This window comes from Schistocerca nitens, chromosome 2 (genome assembly GCF_023898315.1).
Source record: "Schistocerca nitens isolate TAMUIC-IGC-003100 chromosome 2, iqSchNite1.1, whole genome shotgun sequence".
Lineage (NCBI taxonomy): Eukaryota > Metazoa > Arthropoda > Insecta > Orthoptera > Acrididae > Schistocerca > Schistocerca nitens.
In genome coordinates this window covers 248976926-248993045 of record NC_064615.1, presented here as the reverse complement: position 1 = coordinate 248993045, position 16120 = coordinate 248976926, and the positions used below count along the sequence as shown (strand labels likewise).

Here is a 16120-nt window from a genome sequence, read left to right as displayed (position 1 = left end):
CCCGTAAAATTACAGGCCTAGGACTTTCGGGCAGACTGCGCACGCCCGTATTATTACAGGCGTCGGCGCCTAAGTAAGTGTGAAAATCTTTTTTTTGTGTCTACCTGTGACTCAGTTTCTGCACTATATGGTGAGTGGCAACTTTCCTTCTCATATCATTGTTACATTCCATCCTGGATTTTCCATTGTTTGATTTTTATATTTTTTCGATATGTGCTAGAAATTGGTAACTGAATACTGAAATGCTCATCTGACTGTTAAAAAATGTAAAAGTCGATCACTTTACTGCTAAGACAGTATGCTACGTTGTCCTAAATTATTTTGTATTTGTGATTACAATCAGGTGAGTGTGCCCTGCTGTGTAGTTTTGAATCGGTATTATTGGTCAAGAATTATTTATTTTGAACATTGACACAGTATCATTGAATGGAAGTGATTGTGGTGTAGGACTACAGATAGAGAGATGCTGAAAGAAACGTGTTTGGCCTTCAAGAGAACAATATGTAATGCTGTGAATGACTACTGTAGAAGAATATTGTCAGATGTTATGATATTTCACAAAACACAAAGAAATTCTGGGTCATATATCAGGGTGTATACGACCCGGGAGATCCGGGAAAAACCCGGGAATTTTTCCATCTGGGAAAAACCCGGGAATTGTTTAGAATTCCGGGAGTTTTTCATTGTTTTAGTTTTCAGTTAAATTTTTGTGATTTTGACTGGTAAGAACCAATACTCTAACAAAGGATATTATTGTATCCCGCTACTGCAGAATGATACTGCAGCAACAAAACATGAACAGGAGAAAATAAAACTAAAATAAAACTTAAGTTGCAAAGGAAATGCGCCGTATACAACAAAACAGTGCTCGTACAAGCGTCTGCCAATAGTAAAGTGTGTCAAAGGCTTTAGGAACACTATGCAATGCTTTATAACAACAAATTGCCACTGATGAGCGTGACGTGACAACTATTTAAATTAGATTCGTTTGAGCAGTTGCGGGCGGGATCTTGCGTATGCGCAGTTGAGTCGCGTATTAGTAGTACCTTCTCCCGCTTCTGGTTACGGAAGTGTGGCTGGGTGCTACTACTTAATGTTGCCCCGGTTCGGAAATATCATAGATCCGGGGCTGATGCACGGAACAGTCAGAGTTGTGGTGGGGAGGTGGGTCATCTCCACGTGACCTGTTTTTACGTTCAGTGATTTTGTTGTTTCCTCTTCGTTTATTGCTCTCATGTTAAATGATAGTGTAACCGATTTTTGTGGCCGGGAGCTATAAAATGATTTAAAATACATTCGCATAATTGCGGCAGGCTAAAATATGTTAATAGTTTCAGATTTTATTTCCACCTTTGACAGTCAAGCATTAATCACCTTACAGAACAATGAAGTTATTTTTGCTGGTTTGCTAAAGAGATTTGGCTGTTATTAATCCTTTCTATTGAGGCAGTCTATTTATTTGAAACGAAGTGTTTAATTTCACACTATTGTCTAGTTTCAACTGTTAGCTTCATTTCAAGTGCACGTATGGCATTAGGTTATAATAAAGAACCAAACATGAGTACTGATACTCCAAGAAAATTTACATACGGATGTGCATTTTAAGCTGAATTATGCACTTTAGTATGGTTCGTGAAATCCCGACGCTCTTGAAGTATCCTTTGATGTCTTGTTTCTTTTATGACATATGTAAGATCTTTTAATGTTTTATACGTACGAACATATGGGCTTCCTGCGTCATCGTAGCTGCGCAAGCGCGGTGACGCCAGTTATCTGGCGCTTTCTTGCAACTGCTGAAACGAACCTATTTCTAACAGGTTGCAGGAAAATATTGCGAATGGTGGTTTGAAAAGTGTTACATTCAAAGCAGATTTCCTTTTATGGAAGATAAATTATGTGCGAGAATGTACAATGAATTTCTTAAATCACAAAGCATTTGACTCTTATTTAAAAATCAACTCTTTGAGGATGACCATTTAGAAGTATTTCGAGCCAAGAAGATGAGACATTTGCGTTGTTATTAAAAATTTTACTAGCACATTTGTGTATCTTAAAGTGCAACACGCGCAAAAAAGATCAACATTATGTGTGGAAACTTAGCTTCCATTTCAACTGATTAATCTTAGAGACCAATATTATATGTGAATGCTATGTATATTAATTTAATTTAATCCATTAGCTTTTCTTATTTGTGTATTCGTGCTACTTGAGAGTGATCTTGCTATTGGCTGACTATATCACGTGTCCTATTGCTGTCATCAGCTGGCGAGATCAAGTGAATGAGCTATGACTCTTACAAAAGCGCATCGCAATCTCAGTTTCAATGCTTCGGAAAATGACATGTGTTATTTGGTGGAATTCAAATTTATACCTTTGTAATATGAAAATATGCAGCGTACGTGTTGCTGCACATCAAAGGTCTTTCAAAACGTGTTTTACCTCCTGAGTTTCGTCTTCTAAAGTGCTGGGAAATTATACGTTGGTATATAAAACCATAAACTTTCAAAGGGTTGATGACTTTTACAATGCCGAGGAAGAGTATACTGTCACTTAACACGGAAAAAGTGTATTTTCATCTGGGAGAAAGTGTATTTTTAACCAGGAAATCCGGGAAAAAATCCGGGAATTTTTTTTCCTTGTCCATGTATACACCCTGTATGTAAAGGCTGTTAGTGATACCAGATTTAGTGTCCAGTCCCTAGTGAATGAGACAGGAACTGAAATTGAGGGTAGCAAAGCTAAAGCTGAAATGCTTAACTCCATTTTAAAATGTTCCATTACAAAGGAAAATGCAAGAGAATTGCCCCAATTTAAGCCTTGTACTACTGAAAAGGTGAATGAAATATGTGTTAGTGTCAGTGGTGTTGAGAAACAGGTGAAACCTTAAAATTGAACAAAGCTCCTGGGCCCGATGAAATTCCTGTCAGATTCTACACAGAATTTGTGCCTGAGTTAGCCTCCCTTTTAACTATAATCTATCGTAGATCCCTCGAACAGAAACCATGCCCAGTTCTTCGGGGAAAAAAGCACAAGTCACACCCTTCTGCAAGAAGGTTAGAAGAAGTGATTTACAAAAGTATCATCCGATGCCCTTGACATTGATTTGTTGTACAATCTTAGAACTTATTCTTAGTCCAAACATAATGAGGTATCTCAAACAGAATGACCTCCTCCATGCCAACCAGCATGGATTCTCAAAACATTAGAATCCTGTGAAACTCAACTCACAGTTTCTCGTATGACATTCTGAAGGTTTCGGATCAAGGCAGTCGGGTAGATACAGAATTTCTTGATTTCTGAAAAGCATTTGACTCAGTACCACATCTATGCTTATTGTCAAAAGTACAATCATATGGGGTATCAAGTAAAATTTGTGACTAGATTGAGGACTTTGGACTTGTTATCTTTAATGGACAGTCACTATCAGATGTAGCAGTAACTTCAGGTGTGCCCCAGGGAAGTGTGTTTGAATCCTGCTGTTCATGTTGTATGTTACTGACACTGCAGACATGATTGATTAGTAACCTGAGACTTTTTGCACATGATGCCGTTATCTTTCATGAAGTACTATCTGAAAAAAGTTGCATAAATATTCAGCCACATCTTGATAAGATTTCAAAATGGTGCAGAGATCGGCAGTTTGCTTTAAATGTTCAGGAATGTAAAATTGTGCAGTTCACAAAACGAAAAAAATGTAGTATCCTATGACCGTAATGTCTGTGAGTCACTGTTGGAATTGGGCAAGTTGTGCAAATACCTGGGTGTAACACATTGTAGGGATATGAAATGGAATGATCACGTAGGCTCAGTCATGGGTAAAGCAGGTGGTAGACTTTGGCTCATTAGTAGAATACTGGGGAAGTGCAATCAGTTTGTAAAGGAGATTGCTTACAATTCACTTGTGCAATCGATTCTAGAATGTTGCTAAAGTGTGAGGGACCCTTACCAAATGGGACTAACAGGATAGTGAACAGTACAGAGAGGGGCACAAGTTTGTTTAACCTATGGGAGAGTGTAACAGAGATACTAGAGGGACTGAAATGGCAGACTCTTGAGGACAGACGTAAATGATCCTGATAAAGTCTATTAACAAAGTTCCAAGAACTGGCTTTAAATGGTTCTGGGGATATACTAAGACTCCCCCCCTCGACTCCCCCATATATTGGTCACATACGGATACCAAGGATAAGATTAGAATAATTGCTGCACATACAGAGGCATTCAGACAATCGTTCTGGATTGGGAAGAAACCAAAACCACCCTAATTCCAACATTGAACCCTGCCTCTTCCAGTTCATACCACCATCCAACTGTGATCCTCCAACCTAACCACCTGCTGGTCACCTACCAGGAATTCCTTATTTCCAACTTAGCATCATCCTTCCCCAGAACACCAACCTTTCAGTAGAGCAAAGAATAGCCATACACAACATCAAAACAAATGACAACCTAATCATCCTACCTGCAGACAAAGGTTCCAGGACTGTTGTTATGTATTGCAGTGACTACCTGGCAGAAGGCCTGTGCCAATTGTCTGACCCCTCCACATATAAACTATGCCAGAGTGATGCCACCCCAGCAGTCCAACACAAACTCCAGACCCTGCTTAAAGCCTTTAGGACCTTCCCAGAACATCTCCACTGAATCCCTTTCTCTCCTCACCCCAATGACACCCCACACTCCCGCCCTTTGCATCCCAAAATCCTGAAACACAGCAATCCTGGATGCCCCATTGTGGGTCGTTATTGTGCCCCCACTGAAAGAATTTCGGTACTCATTGACCAACACCTCCAACCAGTAGCCTGTAATCTACCCTCCCACATCAAAGTGTTGATGCCACCTCCCTATACAGCAGCATCACTCATGGCCGATGGTCGTATGCTTTTTAACACTACCTTTCCCAATGTCCTTCAAACTCCAGACCCACTACCTCATTCCTCAAACACCTTACTAGCTTGCTTCTAACCCACAACTACTTCTCACTTTGAAGGGTAGGTATATAAACAAATCTGCAGCACCCTCGTGTGTCAACCTTTATTATGGGCCATCTAGAGGAGACCTTCCCAGCCTCCCAAAACACCAGACACCTAGTCTGGTTCAGGTTCATCGATGATATCTTAATTATCTGGACCCATAGCCAAGACACGGTATGTTTGTTCTTTCGCAATCTCAACATCTTCTCTCCCATCTGCTTCACGTGGTCCTTCTCAACCCATTGTGCTACCTTTCTAAATGTTTATTTCCTCCTCTCTGATGGCTCTGTCCTCACCTCTGTACACATTAAACCCACCAATAGTTCCAGCATTTTGACAAGTGTCACCCCTTTCGCACCAAAAAATCCCTCCCATATAGCCTTGCTACCTGGAGACGGCATATCTGCAGTGACAAAAACTCCCGTGCTCAGTATGTTGGTCACACCAAGGCCTTCACAGAGAGGCACTATCCTCCAGACCTAGTCCGCAAACAGATCTCCCACGCCATTTCCTCTCACAGCCCCATTCCTTCCACCACCCCCAAAAACCAGCCACAAAGGAATGTTCCCTTCATCACTCAGTACCACACCGGCCTGGAACAATTGAGCCATATCCTTCGCCAGGCCTTTGATTACCTGTCATTGTGCCTTGAAATGAGGAACATCCTACCTGAGATAATTCCAAACCCCTCCTAATGTGGTGGTCCGTCACCCACCCAACATCCTAGTCCATCCCTATGCCACTCTCAATCCCACCCACTTGCCACAAGTATCATATTCCTGTGGAAGACCCAGGTGAAAAACCTGTCCAAGCCACCCGAACAGCACTTCCTATTCCATTCCTGTCAAAGATTTAGCCTACCCCATCAGGAGCCAGGCCACCTGTGAAAGCAGCCATGTCATTTTCCAGCTCTGCTGCAGCCATTGCACAGCTTTTTATATTGGTATGACTACCAATCAGCTGTCCACCAGGAGAAAAGGCCACTGCCAGACTGTGTACAAGAGCAAAGTAGACCACTCTGTGGAACAACATGCAGCGGAACATAACACACTTGATTTCAATGGCTGCTTCACTACCCAAGCCATCTAGATCCTTCCCTCCACCACCAGCTTTTCTGAACTGCACAGTTGGGAGTTATTCTCACGACGACACATTCTCCGTTCCTGTAATTATCCTGGGCTAATCATACAGTAATATACTGTCCTCACACCCTCCACCCAACAGTTTCCACCCCATGTCCTATCATCTCGTCCCCATTCTTGTCTCCCACTTGGTTATTTGCAGTCCGCTGCCAACACATCCTCCTGTTTTTCTCCGCTCCCTTACTTTTTGTTCCTTTTCCCCCCACCTCCGTGCTCCACGTCTTGGTGCTATGCGTGTCGGCAGTCTAGTCCCTGCAAACTCCACCTGACAGCGTACATCTCTCTCCCCACCCGTACACTACTATCCCTTTTCTGTCCCCTCCACATTGCTGCTTAGATCCCACATGATATTGCATTCTGGCCCGAGATGCTGGAGATGGCACTTTGTGTGCGCACATGTGCGCGTGTTTACTGGTGAAGGCTATGGCTGAAAGTTACACACACCAAAAAAGTTTTGCATCTCCCCAGCTCCCAGAACTCCTGGAAATAGACGTTGAGTGTGGACTTTGCATCACAGACACAGTCCCTTTGACTGTTTAGAGATGTCACTAAACCCACCCAAAGATGTAAACCACCACGCACGAGCAGCGCCTATTAGATGGAGGGGGTCCGACAGCCAATCAGTTCCAGTCATTCCACCAGGAAGGAGGTACACGGCTTGTGTTGTCTGTAGTTCAACCATGCCTGGATTGTCAATACCACAGTTCGATCGCTTCCACATTCTTACTTTGTGCCAGGAAGGGCTGTCAACAAGGGAAATGTCAAGGCTTCTGAGAGTGAACCAAAGGGATATTGTTCGGACATGGAGGAGATACAGAGACAGGAACTAGCAATGACATGCTTTGCTAAGGCTCCCAAGGGCTACTAGTGCAGTGGATGACTGCTACCTACAGATTATGGCTTGGAGGAAGCCTGACAGCAATGCCACCATGTTTAATAAGTCTTTTCGTGCAGCCACAGGATGTCATGTTATGACTCAAACTGTGCCCAGTAAGCTACATGATGCTCAACTTCACTCCTGATGTCCATCTTTGCAACCACGACACCATGCAGCGCTGTGCAGATGGGTCTAACAACACGCAGAATGGATCGATCAGGATTGGCATAAAGTTCTCTTCACCGATGAGTGTAACATATGCTTTCAACCAATCGTTGGAGATGTGTTTGGAGGCAACCCAGTCAGGCTGAATGTCTTAGACACACTCTTCAGTGAGTGCAGCAAGGTGGAGGTTCCTTGATGATGTTTTGGGGTGGCATTATGTGGGGCCGACTAAGGCTGCTGGTGCTCATGGAAGGCGCCGTAATGGCTGTATGATACGTGAATGCCATCCTCCGACTGATAGTGCAGTTGGCAGCATATGGCAAAGCATTCGTCTTCATGGACAATAATTCGCACCCCCATTGTGCACATCTTGTGAATGACTTTCTTCAGGATGTTTCCAGAATGAGATTTTTCACTCTGCAGCGGAGTGTGCACTGATATGAAACTTCCTGGCAGATTAAAACTGTGTGCCCGACAGAGACTAGAACTCGAGACCTGCCAGGAAGTTTCATATCAGTGCACACTCCGCTGCAGAGTGAAAATCTCATTCTGGAAACAACCCCCAGGCTGTGGCTAAGCCATGTCTCCGCAGTATCCTTTCTTTCAGGAGTGCTAGGTCTGCAAGGTTCGCAGGAGAGCTTCTGTAAAGTTTGGAAGGTAGGAGACGAGATACTGGCAGAAGTAAAGCTGTGAGGACCGGGCGGGAGTCGTGCTTCAGTAGCTCAGTTGGTAGAGCACTTGCCCGCGAAAGGCAAAGGTCCCGAGTTCGAGTCTTGGTCGGGCACACAGTTTTAATCTGCCAGGAAGTTTCATTTCTTCAGGATAATGACATTGCGCGACTAGTGGCCAGCATGTTCTCCAGACATGAACTATATTGAACATGCCTGGGATAGATTGAAAAGGGCTGTTTATGGACGACGTGTCCCACCAACCACTCTGAGGGATCTACGCCGAATTGCCGTTGAGGAGTGGGACAATCTGGACCAACAGTGCCTTGATTAACTTGTGAATAGTATGCTATGACGAATACAGGCCTGCGTCAATGCAAGAGAATGTGCTACTGGGTATTAGAGGTACTGGTATGTGCAGCAGTCTGGACCACCACCTCTGAAGGTCTCGCTGTGTGGTAGTACAACATGGAATGTGTGGTTTTCATGAGCAATAAAAAGGGTGGAAATGATGTTTATGTTGATCTCTATTCAAATTTCCTGTACAGGTTCCCGGAACTCTCGGTACCGAGGTGATGCAAAACTTTTTTTGATGTGTGTGTGTGTATGCGAGTGCCTTTTAATCGTGCCTGTCTGCAACTTTGATGTGTCTTCTTTACAGTAAGCTGCCGGCTATCTTTTCCTACATTGTTGATATTCCTGCCTGGAGTTTCTATGGTTTGAAAAACAAAATCCAAACATGTTTGCGCCTTCCTGTAATGCCATATGTGGTTTATTCCCCTCCCTAAAGGAAAGAAATTGTTTGCGGGAATCATTTTTTATTTGGCTGTGAAGCATTCCTTAAAACTGTCTTGGGAACATTCTTGTAGAACTCTTAGAGTGAGGTTACAGGTGGGTGGTACTCTGAATGGTGTCAGTCAACAGCATTTGCTATCATTGGTTGGATTCAAATATCCTTTCAGTGCTTTGAACAGGTGTGAAGTTATTACTTTCTTAAAACTTTCAGAATGGCCCTCACAACAGTATGTTTTGTAGGCTAAAAAATGTGCAGAAGAGCATCTTTTTTGCATACTGTTGTCACTGGCTCCTAAATAATGTTAATACATAGTGTTTACCTTGACTCGTACAATAAATCAGCAGTATGACAGTGATCCAACTGCTAAGCTGTGCAGATTAACCTCATTTCTTTTTGCTTGTGTGAATAGCAAAATATGTTCCGAATGTGTGTATCTTCGATAAAGTGTGAGCTAAACTGATAATTGGATAACTAATATAGATGTTAGTATAGATTTCTTTGAGATAATATATTTATTATCTTTTCCATTATGTTTTAGGTTAAGGTCCAGGCTGATGCACCACATGGCGTGAGTTGGGATTCGAAGAAACATACAGGATATGTAGGTCTTAAAAATCAGGGTGCCACGTGCTACATGAACTCTCTTCTGCAGACACTGTATTTTACAAACCAACTAAGGAAGGTAGGTGGAGCATTGAACTCTTAAACATAATTATTGATGCTACTCTTACTTTGTCATTGGAAGCAGTGTCCATTTTAGTTGGCATACACAGATAAATGTTGGCTTTAGGTTGTTTCCTTTCAAGATTTGTGTGTAGAATGCTCTGCAGATGGAGACAAATGCTGTGTTATTCAGAACTGATATTTCAGTTGACATTACTATATTGTCTGTGGTGCCACTTTGACAGGTAAGTGGTCTTCCCTTCTCTCTCTCTCTCTCTCTCTCTCTCTCTCTCTCTCTGTCTGTCTGTCTGTCTGTCTGTCTGTGTGTGTGTGTGTGTGTGTGTGTGTGTGGAGGGAGGGAGGGCAGAGTGGACAGAATAATGATTAAATCTTGCTACAAATACACCAACTGTTAGGTACACTGAAGTGAAAAAGGACTACAAGAAACTGGCTACTAAAATCTACATCTACATCCATACTCCGCAAGCCACCTGACTGTGTGTGGCGGAGGGTACCTTGAGTACCTCTATCGGTTTTCCCTTCTGTACCAGTCTCGTATTGTTCGTGGAAAGGAGGATTGTCGGTATGCCTCTGTGTGCGCTCTAATCTCAGAAAGCAACAGGAATGATGCTATTCGTGACCAAGAATTAATACTGGTGGACCATTTGTCAAGGGATATCTGTGGAATATGCTATCTCTCCACAACTTCATGATCTAAATTAGAATTCCAGCAGAATAAGTTGTCAAGGCTGTAGAAATATTTTTGTTGACTCTTCTGAAAGTTCATCTGCGCAAAGTGGAGCACGATGTATGAAGAGTTCTACCTAAAGTAAAACTTTCCAATAACAAGTAGATAGAATAACTGTTAGTGGATACTATATACAGAGTGAGTCACCTAACGTTACCGCTGGATATATTTCGTAAACCACATCAAATACTGACGAACCGATTCCACAGACCGAACGTGAGGAGAGGGGCTAGTGTAATTGTTTAATACAAAACATACAGACATGCACGGAAGTATGTTTTTTAACACAAACCTACGTTTTTTTAAATGGAACCACATTACTTTTGTTAGCACATCTGAACATATAAACAAATACGTAATCAGTGCCGTTTGTTGCATTGTAAAATGTTAATTACATCCAGAGATATTGTAACCTAAAGTTGACGCTTGAAACCTCCGACGTTCATTTGCGTGTTGTAACAAACACGGGCCACGGTCGGCGAGCAGCATCTGCAGGGACATGTTTACGATGATGACCGTGTTTACGAATGTGGCTGTAGTGCACTGTTGTGGTTTGGTCTAGCTGTCGCAGTGTCCGCATGTAGCGCTTGCTGCTATTGTTATTCGGCATTCGTCTCCGCACGCAGACCAACTGTAGTACACCGTGTTACCAGACATCTGTGATAGTGTAGTGTTGTAGGAACTGTGACCATGGTGTATTTGAACTCTGAAAAGGCGGAGATGATACTCATCTACGGCGAGTGTCGACGAAATGCAGCTGAAGCCTGCAGGGTGTATGCAGAACGGTACCCGGACAGAGAGCATCCAACGTGCCACACATTGCAAAACATCTACTGCCAACTGTATGCAACAGGTATGGTCGTAGCACGCAAACGGGTCCGTAACCGGCCTGTCACAGGAGAAGCGGGTGCAGTTGGTGTGTTAGCTGTTGTTGCCATGAACCCACACATGAGTACACGGGACATTGCAAGAGCCGGTGGACTGAGTCAAAGTAGTGTCATGCACATACTGCATCGTCACCGCTTTCACCCGTTTCATGTGTCGCTACATCAGCAATTACATGGTGATGACTAATCATCGAGTGCAATTCTGTCAATGGCATTAACAGAGAATGCTTTGCAGTTCTACCTGTTTACCGATGAAGCGGGTTTCACAAACCACGGGGCAGTGAATCCACGGAACATGCATTACTGGTCCGTGGACAATCCTCGCTGGCTCAGACAGGTAGAGCAACAGCGACCGTGGACTGTAAATGTATGGTGCGGAATTATTGGCGACCACCTCATTGGTCCTCACTTCATAGCAGGGGCTCAAACAGCTGCAACATACATCGCGTTTCTACAGAATGATCTGCCAACATTGCTCGAAAATGTCCCACTGAAAATGCGTCGACGTATGTCGTATCAGCATGATGGTGCACCTGCACATTCCGCAATTAACACTAGGCTGACCCTTGACAGGATGTTCGACGGGCGTTTCATAGGACGTGGAGGACGCATAAATTGGCCAGCCCGTTCTCCTGATCTTACACCTCTGGACTTCTTTCTGTGGTGTATGTTAAAGGAGAGTGTGTACCGTGATGGGCCTACAACCCCAGAGGATATGAAACAACGTATTGTGGCAGCCTGCGGCGACATTACACCAGATGTACTGCGGAGTGTACGACATTCATTACGCCAGAGATTGCAATTGTGTGCAGCAAATGATGGCCACCACATTGAACATCTATTGGCCTGACATGTCGGGACACACTCTATTCCACTCCGTAATTGAAAACGGAAACCACGTGTGTACGTGTACCTCACCCCTCATGGTAATGTACATGTGCGTCAGTGAAAAAGACCAATAAAAAGGTGTTAGTATGTGGACGTAATGTGCTGTTCCAGCCTCTTCTGTACCTAAGGTCCATTACCGTTCCCTTTGGATCCCTACGTAATTCGGTGCTCTCAGATACACACGATCGAACAGCGGAGGAGTGGTACTCAAGCGTCAACTTTAGGTTACAATATCTCCGGATGTAATTAATATTCTACAATGCAACAAACGGCACTGATTACGTATTTGTTTATATGTTCAGATGTGCTAACAAAACTAACGGGGTTCTATTTAAAAAAAACATAGGTTTGTGTTAAAAAACATACTTCCGTGCATTTTTTTATGGTTTGTATTAACCAATTACACTAGCCCCTCTCCTCATGTTCGGTCTGTGGAATCGATTCGTCAGTATTTGATGTGGTTTACGAAATATATCCAGCAGTAATGTTAGGTGACTCACCATGTATATTAGAGGGAAACATTCCACATATAAACATTCCACGTTTTGGATATATATATCACAAGTTGAAAGATGATATGTCAAGTGAGAACATAAGAAGATTGAAAAATATTCTTTTAACAAAGTCTATTATAGACAGTTCTACCACCAAAAGCTTCGTAGACTTTACTCTTGTATTATACAGGATAAATACAGTTTTATCAAGATACAATTATGAGGAAAGTATTCACCTAACATGTCACCAATTTTGCTCAACCTTCACACGATTTTACTACATAATCAGGTGTAACAATTGCTGCTCTAGTATGATGCACTTCTCAAACATTTTTGAGAAATTACTGTTCAAAGTTTTAAAGGTCCGTTGAATACCATTTGAGATTCGCAGCCATCAAGCAGTGGTGGTAGTGCAACTGTCTAAGGAAGGAGACTAGACATCTGCACATCTTGTATTTGAATCTTGTTAGACTACAACAATTAACATTTCTTTTCATGGAAACAATAATAATAATAACACTATTAATAATTATAATGGTAATGTGCCAGTCCACAAATCCAAAGACTTCTGTTTCAATACCCAGTCAGTGCTAGGATTTTTTACCTGTATCTCATCAGTTCTTTCACTTCCAGCAATGTTAGTGGCTGTGAAAAATGTCCAGTTGCCCCATGGTTCAGAGTCTGTGAAACTGGAAGTTTTCCTATACCTGACTATGTAAGTCAGTTCAAGCATTAAGGGAAGCCAACAGCAAGCCACCTCCATTAGGGCTGTGCATAGTAAACCACTGTGCTGTTCAAACCAACCTACGTATTGATATTGTAAAAGAAAGGTTGTCCATTGTAGGCTGTAAAATTTATAATTTATTTGCTGTGCTGGTGGTCAGTTTTGGCTGTGTAATAATTTTCAAGCCCCTACAAGTCATACCAACTGTGGAAGAATAAGGCACATAACTCGAAGAGCAATCTAAAATCTTTAAAATATAATGAATGGCAGTCATTGCTGTGACATAAAATAATGTCTATACTCTGTTCATCATAAGAATAAACCTGATGTTAACATTACGCCATGTATTCTTCCGTGTTTGCTTGAATCTCATTGGATTTCATTTCATGTGGAGCAGAAGCCAAGTTGTGACCAGTACAGTCAAGTATGATCATAGGGATACGTTTTATGCTGTGTTACACGCACATAGACTGAGCAATAATGTATGGGACAACAGATTTACCAGCACATTAAACTTGGACAGCACTGGCCAAACAGGGGTCCATCTAGCCTGCAATGATGTGGGCAGTTGCATTTCAGAATTGTAGAGAGATGGGCAATGAAACAATATTGCTTCAAATGTCTTTTAATTTTTAAAGAGAATGAAATAATATTCGGCAAAACTCCAGCTCTACCGTGCGCTTCTTAGGTGACCATACGGAAAGCCTCAAACATCAAATGCTCTCGTTCTCTCCTGACATAGTTTTCAAATTACAAACAAGAGTGATGAAAATTCCCAACTTAAACACATGGTAATTTTTCTTAGCAAGCCTTGTGTGATGAAAAAGCGTACTGCAGGGATTTCACCGTGCTGTTGAATACTGAAGCCACTGAAGGTATTAATTATAGTCAGTTGTCTAGTAATCTCGTAGCTCCTTCCTTATCCAAATCCGAGAAATACATTTCAGTACTGTAACTGTCATCTGCTACATTGATAAGGAGTTGATCAACAACAGAATCCACGAAGCCACCCAGGCGCCACGTTTTCTGCTCTTCTTTTGATGATGTGCCTTTCTATATCCTGCCAACATTTGGCACTGACGTGTGAAACAGCTGTGTGTGTTAGTTGTAGTACTCTGGCAGCTTAAGTCTTGTTATATCTCGGGCCAAATCCCTCAACTTGGCTCCAGATCAGTTCTGTTGGGTTCATATTGTAGTGGTACAGTGCCAAATGTAGCATTTGTATGATGTGCTCAGTGCTGTGAAAATGAATGTTTTTCAGGTTTTTACGACATGTACTTACATCTGTGGTATAAAACAGTGGACATAGTCCAAAAGAGTATTCAGTTTTCATTTTTGCCTTAAAAATTAAATTATGTTTTCTTAGTTTAAGCAACATTTATTAACAGTCTTTCATAAAATATCGATAATTGAGTACTTATATTTGAAATGAAAACAGGAATTACGTGTGCAGTATGTAATTAAAAACAAGAGTACGTGCATTATTCATAAAAATGATGATGAATGTTACTATTACGAAATGTAGGTAATTCAGATTGAACGAGAAAAAAAAGTTGACTTGGACGAGACTTTAACCAGCAAATTATTCAGTGCATTGGGATACGAAACTATTACACTACCGATTCCGCTATACACGAATTTGCACCTGTGCCTCAACTATATGTAATAAAATTGCTTGGAAAACTTCAAAGCTGATTATCTCTGTAAATTTATAACCAACATTAAGAACAACCTATTTCTCGGGCATTTTTTAACCATGTTCCATATGAGTGTTTCACTACGGAACAGGAATGAGCCTCAGCCATTTTCATACTGTGTATTAACAGTGCAACAATCAGAGCACAACAGTGCAGAAGCTGTGACTATACACACTTTTTGAAATAAAAACTACACAACTAAACTGTGATTAAGAAAAACACTGATGGCTGCTAATAACATTTGAATATCTTAAAGTTTCATTTAAGGTAACTTAGTAATAATATATCTAATAAGTAGAACCTACTTCCCAGAGCGCAACACCACCATTGTATGCATGCTACGGTTTCTGACCAATCATCGCATTTGTGTTTGTTCACATCAGGTTTATTCTTACAATGACCGGAATATAGTACTTACATATGTAGTCACTATGCACCACGTCAAATTGGACATGACATGCAAATTAACCAGCCCACCTGTGGAACCAAATACCAGTATTTTCTTATTCTGTATCACATATAAACAGAGGTTGTAAAATACATGCAAGAGCCTTGTATAGTAGAGCTTGATGACAAGCTTAACAATGATTCACTGAAATATCACCTTATATATTCTGAAATCTCAACTTATACTCTCGTTATACTAATGTGCAGATTACATTGACTTAGCAAATATCATGGGATAGTGGGGCGCATGTGGCATATGTGTTGTTTGCGCACCACACTCCCCCAAGGCGACTGCAGTTGTGTAGGAGACCTTCTGAGCAACGGTTGGGCAAATGATTTGTGAAACATGCACCGTCGTCGTCAGGTGACGCCGTTTGAACGCGGTATGGTGGTCAGTGCCTGATGGATGGGAATTTCGATTTCGGCAGTGGTGTAGGAATTTGACTTCATAGTCAACTCTGTCCATAGTGTATTGTGAATGGTTGAATGAGGGTGTCAGAGTCCACAACAGATGAACTACTGACTGTTCAACCACCCTTGATGAGTGTGACTGGTGACATCTGGGACGGATTGTCAGTAGTGATAGAAGGGCAACAGTGCAACAAATCATGGCTCAATTCAACACAGGACATGCTGTACACGTCTTCCAGTAGACTCTCCGTATGAACATGGGTTCCATGGTGTTAGAGAGCTGGCCCCCGCATGGGGGTACCACTGTTTACCCAGTGTCATTAGGTATGTCGCGTTGCACTTGTCACCAGAGATGGACACTGGAACAATGGCATAATGTGATATGGTTGGACGAATCAAGATCCCAATTGCACCATGCTGATGGAAGGCATTGTATGTGGCATGACCACATGAATCTGTTGATCCCACCTGCCAAGTTGGTGTAGTCCAAGACGATGGTGTCTGTTATGGTCTGGGGTGCATTTTCATGGTCCTCTGGTT

At 42.1% G+C, this 16120-nt stretch overlaps 1 protein-coding gene across 1 annotated transcript in view; it reads left to right on the top strand.

Annotated features, from left to right (window-relative positions):
- LOC126235971 (ubiquitin carboxyl-terminal hydrolase 7) overlaps nt 1-16120 on the top strand; it is a 253893-nt gene that overhangs the window by 24943 nt on the left and 212830 nt on the right. Inside the window, exon 6 of the mRNA XM_049944942.1 lies at nt 9160-9303. Within this exon, the coding sequence (XP_049800899.1) occupies nt 9160-9303 (144 nt within the window). The remainder of the gene's footprint in view (nt 1-9159; nt 9304-16120) is intronic.